The sequence below is a fragment of the Humulus lupulus genome, chromosome 7 (assembly GCF_963169125.1).
Source record: "Humulus lupulus chromosome 7, drHumLupu1.1, whole genome shotgun sequence".
NCBI lineage: Eukaryota > Viridiplantae > Streptophyta > Magnoliopsida > Rosales > Cannabaceae > Humulus > Humulus lupulus.
In genome coordinates this window covers 10,066,711-10,082,602 of record NC_084799.1, presented here as the reverse complement: position 1 = coordinate 10,082,602, position 15,892 = coordinate 10,066,711, and the positions used below count along the sequence as shown (strand labels likewise).

The following is a 15,892-nucleotide window of genomic DNA, read 5'->3' as shown; positions in this document are numbered from 1 at the left end:
ATTAAGAACATAGTAAATCAAAGTAGTAAAATAACATCACTAGCATATGGAATCATCCCTAACCTTCCTAGGAAGATTAGGTCATTATGCTCATGATTCTCACAAAATTCTAAGAAGAGAATATGAGAAGAAAATAAGTAGAATTTTGCTATAGTTTCTGTACTCTCAAATTACATGCTAAGTGTGAAGAATGAGTCTCTATTTATAGAGAGAGAAAATGACTAAAAAGAAATTAAACAACAAAATGTGGTTTACAAAATAAATCTGAAATATTAATAATAAAATATGATTTTGAAAAATCAAATCTTATTTTAAATATTAACCTAGTTATTTTGGTATATGGTCAATATGCTCTTTTTCTAAAATACCACAAAGCATGAACTTTAAAGCTCAAAATAGCAATTTGCAAGGCCTAATACCCACAGAATATGGGTTGAAGGTGGCTGGTGGCAGAAGTGGGTTTTGACCCATTCCCAGCCAATGGGGAGGCGCCACGTGGCGCGGCTGGGAGAAGAGAAGGCTGGGTCTGGTGGGCTTGGTACGTTGGGCGTGCATTGGGCTTGGAGGCTACGCTAGGCCTTCAAGGATGCTGATGCTTCGGATGGGTTGCTGGAGATGGGCCTTCGTTTAGGCTTCAGCTGCGTTGGGGGATGCTAAGGAAGCTGAAAGGTGCGTTGGGATAACTGAGGACAGGTGGCTCGCGACTGGCTCAGCAGGCGACTAGGCTTGGGCCAACGGGCCTGGGCTTCTCCTTCAGTTGGGTCGGCTGAAGCAAAGCAACATATTACTTTAAAAATGCCATTTTTAATTTAATTCTTTTCTCTTTTCCCATTTTCTTTTCTTTTGCTTTTATTAATGTCAAAATGCAACATACTTTATACAAATTAAATTAAAATTAATATTTTCCATTAAAGAAATATATCAAAATAAATTTAAGAAAATATTAATTAAACTTAATTTAATTTAAACTTTAAGCTTAGTAAAATGTCATTTTTTTTAACTCCACACTGTGGCGTGAGAGCTGCTCTCTTCCTCTCCATGGCGAGATGTAAGAAGGCAATTCAGAAGCCAGTTTCTTCATCTTCAGAGGTTGGGATCGATTCAACTAAGGGATTGAATATTGAAGAGGTGAATTCTAAGCGTCTTAGTGTTGAGCAAGCGGCAGAGGAAGTCTTTGCAGATACTGTGACTGATTTCACTGAGTCTATCGAAGAAGATGGGTTAGATTCTGCTAACGATGGAAAGGTTGATGAGAGGATCAGCTTGGATGAATCCGTTCAGGTGAAGGATGGAGACAACCTAACTTTCCAAGATCTGGCCAAGGATAAGTGGACTCAATTTCGGGATAATTTCACGCAGCAAAATGGAGTGAAATTGGATAATTTCACGCAGCAAAATGGAGGAACCTATGCTCAGGGATGGGAAGCTGATAGATCAATTGGATCTAGAGGAAATCGAAGAGCAGGCATCCTTTTGGAATACAGCTATAGTCTGCATTGTACTTGGAGCTAACCCACCGATTGCAGTGTTCGAAGGTTTCATTCGTAGAATATGGGGAAAACTTGGAATTGAAAGGGTGGCTAGGATGAATGCATGGTTTACGATTGTTAAATTCTGGGATGTTTCGACTCGGGATTTGGTTCTAGAATCTGGAGTGATTCATTTTGATAGGAAGCCAGATATTCTAAGGCCATGGTATACAAACATTGATACATTAAGGTTAGTGAAATCGGTTCCAGATTGGGTTAGATTACATGACTTGGGTCTTCAATTTTGGGGAACAAAATGTCTGAGTGCTCTTGTGAGCACCTTTGGTCGACCCATGATGATTGATAAAATAACTAAAGATAGATCAATGGTGAAGTTTGCTAGAGTCCTAGTGGATGTGGAAATCTCTGATAAGCTTCCCCATAGTATCAGTTTTGTGAATGAACATGGTCAACTGATCGAGCAGATTATTGAGTATGAATGGTTGCCTACTAAGTGTTCGGTTTGTAAAAGTCTTGGGCATGCTACTTCTAGTTGTAGACGGGAACAGAACTTAGTTTGGCAAACTAAGAAGGAACAGGGCATGGCAAGTGAGAAGGCAGTTGAACACAAGCAGGTTGAGTCTGATCCAGTCCCAGATTCTTTGGACTCGACTTCAGCAGAGCCTGAGATGACTAAGGTAACTCCAGTTGATACTGAGAAGGATACAAGTGTTTCTACAGAAGTTTAGGACCAGGTATGGACTACTCCCAAAAGAGTGAGTGGAGCTAAGCATATTAACGAGGAATCCCAACCTAGTAAGAATAATCAATATAGTGTTTTACAGGATGGACAATTGGAGGTTCCAAAACAAGGTAAAATCACAAAAAAAAAAACTTCTAATGGAAGGAGGAAATCTGCTCTGTTGGAATGTTAGAGGACTGAATAATAGGAATAAATAGAAATCCCTTTATGATTTCTGTAGGTCCAATAAAATTGGGTTGGGGGCTTTTCTTGAGTCAAAACTTAGGGGTTCTAAAATAGAGGACATGATGACTTCTGTTTTCAGGGATTGGAAGTATTACTCTGTCCTGATTGTTGAGGGGAGAATTCTGCTGGTTTGGAAAGAGGACCTTATTAAAATTTCAGTTCTTGGTGTGGAAGACCAGTTCATTCACTGTACTGTGAAGATCATGGGAGTTTTGAAGAAATTCTGCTTGACAGTAATATATGGTTGGAACCAAATTGAGGAGAGGAAGAGACTTTGGCATGCCTTAGATTCTCTGAGGTTTCCTGTCCAACCTTGGCTAGTTGTTGGTAATTTTAATGCTATTTTTGACTTTGATGATAGAATTGGTGGTAGATCTATAACTGACATGGAAAGGGAAGATGCTTGTACTTGGAGAGCCAACTGTTTGATGTCTGAAATCCATAGGATTGGTGCTCATTACACTTGGTGTAATAAACAGAAGGAAGGGTCTCGTATATTTTCCAAATTGGAAAGAGCTTTCAGTAATGAAGCCTGGACTGATGCCTTCCCTAATTCAGAGGCTCATTTTAACTGGGATGTTATTTCTGACCACTGTTATTGTGTTATTAAACCTATTCTTAGTCAGATTTCAGGGGTGAAACCTTTTAAATTCTTCAACATGTGGACAAAATATGAGGAATTTAGAGAGATTGTTCTGAATAGTTGGTGTACTAAGGGATATTGTTCTGATCTGCTGGGAATTAGTCAGAAATTGAACACATTAAAGTCAGTTTTGGTTCAGTTTAATAGGAGGAAAATTGGGGATATAACAGATAGATATCTAGAAGCCAAGGAAAAATATCAGCAAGCTCAATTTTCACTTCAACAGCAGCCTCAATCTATAGAGTTACAGAGAGCAGAGCAAGTTGCTTGTACAGAGTTTAATTACTGTTCTAAAATGCATGAGAGCTTCCTTAGGCAAAGGAGCAAAGTTACTTGGCTAAGATATGGAGATGACAACACAACTTACTTTTATGCAACTTTAAAACAGAGATCTGCTTTTAATCGAATCACTGCTTATGTGGATGATCATGGACAGATTGTTGATTGCTATGAGGATGTGATCAAGCATTTTGTTAACCATTTTAAAGGGTTTCTGGGCAGTCCTAGCTCTACTACTGCTAGGATCAGCTGGAGGGTTTTAAGGTTGGTAATATTTTAAGTTTAGATCAGCAACTTAGTTTGATTAGGCCTTTTACGAAGAAGGATGTTAAAGAGGCCATGTTTAGTATTCATTCTGTTAAAATTCCTGGTCCGGCTGGGTTTGGTTTGGGATTTTTCAAGTATATGTGGAAATATTTGGGGGATGAGGTAGCCTCTGCCGTGCTGGAGTTTTTTGATTCCTGCAGCTTGCCAAAATCCCTTAACAGATCAATTATTGCTCTTATCCCAAAAACTGATTCTCCATCCACAGCAATAGATTACAGACCAATAGCTTGTTGTAATACCTTATACAAGTGTATTTCGAAGATGATATGTGTGAGATTATCTATTGTTCTGCCTTATCTTACTCATCAGAATCAGGGTGTTTTATTAAGCATAGATCGTTGGCCCATAATATTTTCATTCATCAAGATCTTCTCAAAGGTTATTCTAGGAAGAATATCTCAAATAGATGTTTGGTTAAGATAGATATAAGCAAAGCTTATGATTCCGTTGACTGGTATTTCTTGGAGGATTTACTGACCGCCTATTATTTTCCTAGTCGGTTCATTAGTTGGATCATGGTCTGTTTGAAAGGGGCTTCTTATTCTTTACTATTGAATGGCAGACTTCATGGAGCGTTCAGTGGGATGAAAGGATTGCGACAAGGAGATCCTATATCTCCTCTTCTGTTTGTATTGATCATGGAATATCTAACTCGATTACTGATTCTAGCTGCCCAGCACAAGGTTGATAATGATGGCTTCTCTAGTTGGATTTTATCAATACGAAAATTTTCAGTTTCTAGCAATACATTAATAGCTTGATTCTAAACTAATATAACTATAGAAGCCAATCTTGTGTGTCTGAGTATGACTCTACAATTTTTTTTCTTTTCTCTATTTATATTATTATATGCGAGGACATTATATGTGAAAGACTTAGATGAATTGGAAGAGGGCATTGTGTTCACGCTATGTAAATTAGAAAGTATTTTTCCTCCTGCTTTCTTTGATGTGATGATACATCTTGTGGTGCACCTGCCATTAGAAGCTAAGTTAGGCGGTCCAGTACAAATGAGATGGATGTATTCGATCGAAAGGTAATATAAATTACAACTTAAATTATTGTATAATCATTGAAGACAATATTTTTATTACTATTTATTAAGAACATAATAATTTTCAGGGAATTAGGTCATTTGAAAAAATATGTAAAGAACAAAGCCCGACCTGAAGGTTCCTGTAATGCCCCGGATTCCCTATTATGGTTTAATGGCTGGATTAGTAGGCCGGGAGGGCCATAACTGTTTAATTATGCCATTAAATGTGTTTATGAATGTTCATGAGAATTATATTATAATATGATGTTAAATGCATGCATGTGGGTCCACATTTGTTTACAGGGGTGTGTTGGTAATTTGGCCCGTTGAGGGCATAATTGAATATTTGTTTGCATGTCAATGATATATTGTGAGGCCACATTATAATGTGGATTGATTCGAGTATTTCGGCATGAGACAATCTTTAAGTATGATTTATCGGTTTGGTCATAACAGGCTTAAGCTCGGGGCTCGGGGTGAGTCTCGGGGTGTTTTTAATGATTAGAGCGTTACCGGGAATAATAGGGTAACGGGATATGAATTATTGGAGTTTGAGATTATTGAGATTAGCGGGAATTGGGAAGCGTTAATTATGATTAACGGGATAAGTGGAAAGTACCAATTTTACCCTTGGAATGATTTTAGAAGCCTTAAGTGACCTAGGGGTATTTAGGTCATTTGGATGGATTTATATAACCCTTTAGTTGGCTGTAGAAGCATATAGAATAAAACAGAGCAAAACAGGGTCTTCTTTCTCCTTCCCGTACATCATTCTCCACCATCTTCCCTTTGGAGTTTTTGAGCTCAAAGTGGGGTTTCAAGCTAGGAAATCAAGGGGCTGGGTTTGTGGACTTGGTTCAGCCATTTAAGGAGGTTCAAACTCAGATTTGAGGTGAGTTCAGCCATAAGTTTCTGGTTTATACTCTGTTTTCTTTTAGTTTTCAGCCTATGATTTCTTGATGATAGTTTGGATTCATGGAGGTTTTGATTGATGTTTAGTTTGGGTTTTGATGAGGGTGAGTTATAGGTGATGTTTGGAGGTTGAATTGAGTGTTTGAAGGAGGTTTGGAGCTGGTTTGAAGGCTTGGTTCCAAGGGAAAATGTAGGGGAGGTCGAGCTGGTGCATGTTGGATTTTTTGGCTGAACAGGGTAATGAGCCGCGACATGGCTGTGGTGCGCCGCGGCCCATGGTGTCTGACAGAGAGGGCCACCTTTGTTTGAGGGGCGCACCGCGATGCAGCTAGGGCGAGCCGCAGCCCTTAGTGGATTTTTGGCCAGAATTATGTTTTTAGCTTGGGGATTCAAGCCTTAGGCCTCGAGGTCGAACCTAGTACCCGGTTGAGTAGTGTTTGATGTCTCGGAGGCTAGGTTTTGGTTTGGGAACCATCTGTTATCATTTTTATTGATGAATCCTATATTTTGGTTATGACCAGGTGACCGTCAAGGAATTTAAAGATTGATCGTTCTCAGGGGTCGTTCTTATAATAACTTTCACTCGAACCAGAGGTAAGAAAACAGTGTATGAATACAGTTGCACCCTGTATATGTTTATGACATGCTTGGTTTGTTATTAAAGCATGTTGGTTGATATATGTGGACATGGATTGCATATTAAATTCTAGTGAATGTTGATTACTTGTTTATGGCACTGACTAGTCAGGGACACTGACCCAAGAGTCAGAAATGGCAGAGCGTTATGAACGCCGGACCAAATGAAGATTAGATCTAATTGATATCAGCATTGAATGACTCTATGACATTAATGCTGGACCGACCCTAAAGTCGATGAACTAGCACTCAGAGCCAGGGCATAGGGCCCCGGTGACTGTTTGTCACATGGCTAGGGAACGCTGTTCCATAGTTACGACTCTAGAGTTGGGAGGAAGGTTATGTTGGTGACCATTCACCATATACCTATCCTGATCAAATTTATGAAAGAACCACTTATCAGTTAAGCCCTGGTGACCCTATCGTCACATGGCTAGAGGGAGCTGTACCCACTTTTGTGACTTTTGCTACTGTCACCTATCTGTTTTGGACTGGTAGTCCTGAATGATTATTATGATCATTGTTGATATTATATCATGCTTTATTGTGTTTTCTTGCTGGGCCTTGGCTCATGGGTGCTATGTGGTGCAGGTAAAGGGAAAGAGAAGATCACCCAACCTTGAGTGGAGAGCTTAGGTGGTGTTGTGTACATATGCGGCCGCTTGACCACCACGGCCAAGAAGTTCTCAGAGGGACTAGGGGTTTATCCTATTTTTGACGCTTAGGTCGGCAGGGATTGTAAATTTGAAACAGTAGCGACCATTTTGTATTATAAACAACTTGTAAATGTTTTGAATGGCTCATGAGCAGTTCAAAAGTCACCATTCTGCGTTTGCACTCAATCGTTGCCCCATACTTCGATAACAAATCCATCCCTAGAATCATATCAAAGTCGTCCATCTCTAACTCAATCAAATCAACAGACAATTCCCTACCATCTACCTCTACTGGCAATGCTCTAATCCATTTCCTAGAGACTACCAGTTCTCCTATTGGCAACAAAGTCTGAAATCCCCTAGCATACACACCACTAGGTCTACAAAGCTTGTTTATCACTCTAGCAGATACAAATGAATGGGTAGCCTCTATTATATTTTAATATAATGTTTGATTGATTAAATAAGTGTTACAAAAGTGATTATTTAATCTAGTGGGGGAATGTTATATTATTTCATATAATATAATATTAGATTAAATAATGTGACGAAATGCGATTTGTCACACAAATGTGATTTGTCACACCTTGTAACATATTATTGAGAGTCACAAAATTGGACAGATGTGTGTGCCTAAATGTGACATATTTTGGAGTTACAAAATCAATTTCAAATTTGTAACTCCTAAATATTACCCAATAATGTGTATATTATGTGTTACACATTTGAGATTGGATTTCTTAAAGCCATATGAGAATTGGCTGATAGAGATGTGATTTTAACTCCCATATTGTGTATGGAAGTTACAAAATTAAGTGGGAATAAATTGGAATGTTTTGGAAAAAAAACTAAAAAATTGGTTGCTGAAAATGACCAAGGGCTGTGGCGCTTGTTCAAGCGCCACGACCCTAGTGGCTGACAACTTCATACAAATTTGGTTTTTATCCAATTTTGAACGTTTCCAACAGCCAAGTAACTCCCAAATCTCTATTATAATTCCATAAAACATCCAATTAATCATTGGTAACAGCCATGGGGTTGGTGGAATTTTAAATTCAAAAGGTGTCTCAAAACTCTATAAATAGGAGCCTAATGCTCACTTGTAAGACACACCATTTTTCATCCACAAAGCACTTGGCTGAAAAATACACCTTGAGGCTTGATTATTCCAGAGAGATATTTCCTTGAGAGATCCCTTAGTGCTTAGAGAATAGGGGGAAATAAGCTTTTGGACAAAGGTTTTGAACCTTTTTCAAGTTGGTGATCCCCATTACTCTACACTTTGGTTGAGTGTGAGTTTGTGTTTTTCATTGATCTTTTTCATTCAGTTGTTCTTCTTGTATTATTATTGTTTTGAGTTTGTAATCCTTTTCTTTTATTTCTATTTATATATTTATTGGTATCTCTTGTTTTAGAGTTTTAGTTCTAATAATTCTCTTCTTTCTCTCTTTTCTACAATTTACTTGCATTGTTGGTCATTGAGTTGTAAACCTATTTATCTATCATCTTGTCCATTGTATTCTTTGCATAGAGTTGTATTTTTGGTTTTTTCCACTTTTCCATTGAGCAATAAAATATATTCTCTAACAGCCCCTGAATCAAACAATGCAGTGTACAAAGAACCAACACTAGAGATCTGACCTGTCACAACTGAGGGACTAGCCTCCGCCTCCGCCTCAGTCTGAGTCAAAGTAAATACCCTGGCAGGAGCAAGGCTGTCTTTCTGCTTCAGCTCCTCCTTCTTGACTTGAGGGCATTCCTTCTTCAAATGACTGGTGTAACGCCCTACTACCTTAGAGCCGTTACTTAATGAGTTTAAAATAGAAATCGTGATTTTGACTGACTCTAAGTGGTTTCTAAAACCAAAAGTGTGAATGCTACAGAGTTTAAGGCTGTACTCTTTGAAAATGTTTAGTTTCATTGAAAACGTTAAGTATCAAATATCTGAGATCCCAAAATAAGGTTTATAAAATATTTCCAATTCAAAAATAGATTTACACTTGATCAACTATCAAAAGAATGGTTTAATACAGCCATATACAAAATGCCCCCAACCAAAGCAGTCGGGCAGCCCGAACATGTACGCGCCGCCCCCACACTCTCCATACTCATGGCCGGTTGACTGATTCCTTGCTTTTACCTGCCACACGGAGCACCCGTGAGTCGAAGCCCAGCAAGAAAACCCAAATAGTACATAACATATGCAATTAATATAGCTGGCATAATTCACTGATAAATAGAAAAACCATCAGATTAAACAAGCACGGCCATGCCGCCCCAGAGGCCTTACCAAAGCTTGGGGTCTCGGTCCTCACCGTAGGATAACTCATGTATCCCTGGGTCCCACCCTGGCTATAGCATCCCATGTGCTGAGCGTTACTTCCGGCCCCACTGCCGTACCCGGCCTACGCCGCTCTCGGCCTTAGCCGTTCATTCCATTATAATCACACATATAATGCATTCAGAAATAACCATTCAAACATACAATAGCTCATCTAAGTTTACACATTTGCACACAATACAATCTAGGGCTGTGCCCTGCAATCACACAGTGGGCCCATGCCCTATTCTCGAGTGTTCCGGTTTTCTTACCTGTATTCCAAGCTTTCCTGATGCACCAAGGTCGCAAGCACGGTCCTCTAGCACGAGCCTTTCCAAAATCCTAGTCACAACACACATAAAACACTTTTAATACTAACCAAACCCAAAACCACTTCCCCGGACCAATCCCGCACTCTCGGGGCTCCCAAATTCCTAAAACAAATCATCGGAAACATCCCCCGAACCCCCGGAGCAAAAGCTCAAATTTGTAAAATTTCAAGTCCTGAAAAAGGCGTAGCGCCGCGGCGTTACCCGCAAGGGCCGCGGCGCCCAGAGAAGTCAGAAAGCCCCCTGACTGTAACCAGCCTCGCGCCGCGACGCCCAAGAACAGGGCCGCGGCGCGCCCTTACGAACCCAAAATTTCTGGGTTTCTCTCTTCAATTCCTTCATCCAAAATACCTCCAAACCAGCCCAAACACATATCTCAACCCCAAAACTCAATTCCAAACTTCACATGAACCATCTAACAACTTATAGATACGAGAATCAAGAGCAAAACACCATCACACCCAAAAATCCACCCCCTTGATTCTAATTTCAGCAACCTAAACCAAAACTTTAAAAATGCTTACTTATGCTTTAAATTCCTCAAATCAAAACAGAAACCAAACTTAAATGTGTAAAAGATCCTTACCACAAATGGAGAATCCACCCAAGGCTTCTTTGATCTCCTCCTAGACTCCCACTTCAGCCCCTTCTCTTCTTCTTCTTGCCCTAACCCTTCTTTCTTCTTCTTTTTCTTCTCTTCCAATTTTATCAAAACACCCAAATGCCCAATGCCCAAACCGTGCCCCCCTATAACCCAGCTGAAATTTGTCTATTACCCTTGCCAAAAGACCAATTTACCCCTTCCTAATAACCCTTCCTAACTAAATCTTCAAGGGCACTTAAGTCCTTTCACTTTTATTTCATTTCTACCATTTTCTATCTAATACTTGTTACTCACAGCAGTTACAAATGGTTACCCAGGTTACTCAATTGCCAGTAACTAAAACCACTCATTCACAACTCAACCTATAAGATTCCCAAAGTACCCCTAGGCTCCCCCCGAGCCGGGTACAAAATCCCGTTGTGACTTTTAGACTAATTGGCTCACTAGGACCGTCTTGATGCGTGCATCCTGATAAAAACACCACACTCACATGGCACAAATCACATAATGCAATTATCACAGTTATGCCCTAAAATGGCCAGATTACAATTATGCTCTTTTTAAGACAATCAGGTCTACATGCATACTAATTCACATAGTCATGCATCTCAAATAATCAAATAGTCATATAGCGTGCATTAAATCATAATCATGCATAAAACTCATTAAAGACACACACAGAATCCCATTATGCCCTCCAGGCACACTACTCAAGGCCCTTAAGCCTTAATAGTGAATTTGGGGTCGTTACAACTGGCACTCCCACAGACAAAGCAAGCCCTGATCCTGCACTCACCCTGATGTCGACATCTGCACCGCGAACACACTGGGAAACTCCTCCAGTTGTCCCTTCCACCCTGACGACTAGTAGAAACACCGCGTGCTCTCCTATCTGAACTTGGAGGAACAAAGGAATCTAGGGCCTTCCTCTTCTGCTCGCTAGAGCTACCACCCCGACTGGATCCAATAAAAGGAAGTACTGTCCTCCTGGCATCGCGCCTAACAACGCTCTCCCTCCATATCTGATCTTCGACCCTTTCAGCTGTAAGGGCCTTGTCCACTACCTGAGCATAAGTAGTAGTCTCTGGATCCAAAGTAATATTCACATCGCGAGCGATCATAAGGATCAACCCTCGCACAAACCTGTCTCTCCTTGCCGCATCAGTCGGCACTAAATCTGGCGCAAACTTTGCCAATCAATCAAATTTCAAAGCATACTCTGTCATTGTCAATCGGTTCTGAGTCAGGTTGATGAACTCGTCAACCTTTGCAGCTCGGACTGCTACACTATAATATTATTCATTGAAGATACTTCTGAATTCTTCCCAGGTCATAGCTGCAATACTTCTTCTCTGACTTACTACATCCCACCAGATGCGGGCATCCTCTCTAAACATGTAACTAGCACAAGCAACTCTCTTGTTCCCCTCAACCCTCATGAAATCCAAGATAGAGGAAACCATATTCATCCACTGCTCTGCCCGTAGTGGGTCTGGTCCACCCTCGAAGGTGGGAGGACACTGTTTCCTAAACCTTTCATACAAAGGTTCCCACCTGTTTTCCATCACAGGATGAACCGGCACTGGTGCCGCAACTTGCTGAATTGGCAACCCAATGACCTGTGGAGGGCATGCTTCCTCAATTGTCGGAGTTCTTCTTCTGTTCGTTTCAATCTTGCTTCCATTTCGGTGAACATCTGATGCCAATTCTGTGAGACAGGTGGAGGGTCCTGACCCTGATTGTCATCCTCGGCCCTACTGCCGCGGAGTCTAGATGATTGCCGAGGCATCACAACTATATGCCTGCAATCAATGACGCCGCACATTAGACATGATAACAAAGTCCAACACCACCTTCCAATCACAACAGCCATCCACAACAGTAATTCACATAACATACAGATAACATATAACACACAATGGGCCATGCCCTGACATCATGCATATGTTAAATCATTCATCATGCTCTATATAAAATAAGCAGGCAAACAGGGCATTCAAGCACATATTCAAGCATATTAGTCAATCATACCAACCAACCCTGAGTCGAGCTTGTCACTGACAGCGAGCGTACATGTTCGGTCAATTTCCAGAACCATAAACCTTGGCTCGCTCTGATACCAAGTTGTAACGCCCTACTTCCTTAGAGCCGTTACTAAGTGAGTTTAAAATGTGCATTCAACTCGCTAATTGAGATTTTAGGTCAAAAAGTGTAATTAAGTCATAAAAAAAGTTATAAATTTTGAAAATAATTCCATTTACTGAAATCATAAAGTGTTTGACACTTGGGATCCCAAAATACTGTTTATAAATATTTACGACATATAAGTACAAACCAAGTCGACTAGATGAAAAAATCTAGGTTTTAATACAATCATCTCTCAAAACCACTGGCTGTGGCAGCCAGGCAGGCCAAACATGTACGCGTCGCTTCACGCTCTCCGTACTCATGGTTGGTCAATTTTCCCCTTACCCTTATCTGCACCACAGAGCACCCGTTAACCGAAGCCCAGCAAGAAAGCCCTCACAAGCAGAAAAACATATGCATAACAAACACTTAGCATATAAACAGGCCATCAATAGGCTAAACACATACGGCCAAGCCGCCCAGGCGCTTTACCAGGCCCTGGGTTTGCGGTCCACACCGTGAGGATATCCCAGGTATCCTTTAGGGTCTCGCCCTGGCAACTCGCACTCTACGTGCTCAATGCTGCTCCCGACCCTTTGCCGCGCTCGGTCTTGCACTCAACGTGCCTATCGCCGTTCCTGGCCCTTTGCCGTTCCTGGCCCCTGCCGACCTCGGCCTGCGCCGTTCCCGGCTCTTGCCAAACATTTACACAATTGCATTCATAGCATAATAAAACATATACTGAACACTAACAAATTCAATCAAGGGCTACGCCCTACAATTCAAACATATAGGGCTCTGCCCTGCATACAAGCTATATGGGAATAGTGGTTTTCTTACCTGCGTCTCGAGCTCTCCGAGCACCGATATCCCGAGCACAATCCTCTAACTTGATCTTCGCTGAAACCCTAGTCACAACACATTAACAATATTCATCCATCAAGTTCTAATCCATTAAATAACTTTGAGCCATATCTCTAATATCCGAAACCTTGAATTCTATCAATCCGGGTGATAAAATCCATCCTGAGCCTTAACCTTTGAGTTCCCATGCCTAAACACACTTAAAAGCATAAAATGGCACTAAGAGCCGCGACCCTATGGGGTCATGCCGCGGCCCACCCCCAAACCCGAGAGCACACCCAAAACAGAGCATGCGCGCTGCGGCCCTAGCTAAGGCATGCTACTGCCCGCCCTTCTTCCAGGCCACCCAAATGCTTCGGAGGGCCGCGATTCAGCAAGAACAATGCCGCGGCCCGACCCTCCGAACCCAGAAAAATCCTCTATTTTCTCTTCTAAAACTCAGTCAATCATCCTTAAAAATAAACCTAACAATCCAAACATTAATCACAGAAGTCTTAAGACAATCACAGCAGCTAAACCTAACAAGAACTTAAACCAAAAACCTCATAAAACCCAAAATCAATCCTTCACCCAACTACATGCATATTCTAAAAACTAGCAGAAACTTCAAGCTAAAACCTTGTAATTTAAAGCTTACCCTTGCTGAACTTAGTCTCTGAATTTGGTCATTAAGCCTCAAGCTTCTAGTTCCAAAGATTTCCCAGCTTCACTACTTAGTCCTTAGCTTGATTTCACCAAGAATTCTCCCAAGCTTCAAATGAAGAGAAAGAAGAGAAGCCAACTTCAAGGGAGAGGGAAAGAAAGAGTCGGATCCTGAATTTTTCTAAAGACTTCTAAGGTTTTGTTTTATTTAACTTAAGCTTAAAGGTTACCTCAAGGCTCGGGGTACCAAAACGTCCCCGAGGGAAAAATGGTAAATTTCCCCAATATTCCCTCCTAGACATTCTAACCTCAAATATATCTCCAAATATTTATTTCCATAACCCGATAACCCCACAATACATTTTATACCCAAAATACCCCTCGACTCACCCTGAGTCGGATTCTCAACCCCGTTGCGACTTTCTGGCTAACCGCTCCCCAGGACTGTCTCGGATCGTGCTGCACAGATAAATCACATACATATCGCATTTATTACATTTATGCCCTCAACGGGCTAAAATCACAAACATACCTCTAATATCCAAACGGGGCCCACATGCATATTTAATTCAACTAAACATGCATCTCTATCACATATTCACATAAATTCACGTATAAGCATATTAAATCATTTATTGCCCTTCAGGCACGCTAATCAAGGCCCTAAGACCTATTAGCAAATTTGGGTCGTTACAGTTGGCCTTGCATATTGAATTTTGGTTGGGAATGAAGTTTTCCTTTTTTTGGAATGGCCAAGGATTTAGTTAATTTTGAAAATCAATATTTCATTTCCTTGATTTCTTCCATTATTTGGCGATTCAGCTTGGATTGTTCCTCTATGAATGCATGAAGAGTATTCTCGAGAGAATTTCGTTGTGGATGAGCATTGTATTGAGGTGCAGAATATGCCTTTGATTGTTTAACTTGTTGCTCATTTCTCCATTGGCCTCCAGATGATTGAGCTTGGTTGGAATCTCTCCAACTGAGATTTGGGTGGTTTCTCCAACCAGGGTTGTTCGTATGGGAGAATGGCTTGTTATATTCCTCTATGGAATTACATTGCTCCTCATAAACCCTCCTCATTTCATTCAAAGCTAAATGCTCCGTCCCTCCACAAACAAAGCAAGGTTCTTGCGGTTCCGCTTGAGTGATCATGTGCGATTTTTGGCCATTTTTCGTCATTAAGACCTCAAGCTACTTTTTCAAAGCTTCGAGTTGGGCCTTAACACTATCCTCTTCTCGAAGTTGATAGATCCCAGATGGTTTGTGTCAGTTGGTGCTATCAGTAGCACTTGGACCAGTCCAGGTATGAGACTTTTTTGCGGTTTCTTCGAGATATTCAAGAGCATCGTGTGGCTCTTTTTCGAGTAATTCACCATTGCATAGCATTTCTACAAACTGACGCTCACGACTCGTGAGGCCTTCATAGAAGTTACTGACCAAACGCCAATTCTCATAGCCATGGTACGGGCACTGATTTAACATATATTTGAATATTTCCCAGACTTGATAGAATGTTTCATTGTCCTTTTGGGAGAATGTAGAAATATGTCGTTTTAGACTGTTGGTATTATGGGTAGGGAAGTGTTTCAGAAAGAAGGATTTGTTCATCTCCTCCCATGTTTTAATAGACCTAGGTCTCAAGGAGTATAACCATATTTTGGCTTTGTCCTTCAAGGAGAAAGGGAAGAACTTCAGTCACACAGCATCGACATTTTCGGCTCGGTTATAGAACATGGCTACTACCTCCTCGAATTCTCTGATATGCACGTATGGGCTTTCGTCACTACTACAAAATACCCTTTACGGGACACTTTTTTAGGACATGCACCTAAATGCAAGTCCTTACAAATATTTATGGAGTTTTTAGCACACTCATTGAGAGTCTTGAAAAAACACAATTTAGGACTCGCAATGAGTGTCCTAAAAGAATATGCGAGTCCTAAAAAAACCTGGGCTAAAAAATAAATGTTTTAATTAATAATTTTAAGAACTTGCTTTGGGAGTCCTTAATACTCTTTTAGGACTCGCAATGAGTGTTCTAAAAGAACATAAGAGTC

At 40.7% G+C, this 15,892-nt stretch overlaps 1 protein-coding gene across 1 annotated transcript; it reads left to right on the top strand.

Moving 5' to 3' along the window:
• The first annotated feature begins 2,516 nt into the window (after positions 1–2,516).
• On the top strand, positions 2,517–4,467 carry LOC133791350 (uncharacterized). Its single transcript, XM_062229277.1, has 2 exons — positions 2,517–3,643; positions 4,269–4,467. Exons 1-2 carry the CDS (start codon positions 2,517–2,519, stop codon positions 4,465–4,467), a joined length of 1,326 nt encoding a protein of 441 aa, XP_062085261.1.
• Positions 4,468–15,892: the final 11,425 nt, after the last annotated feature.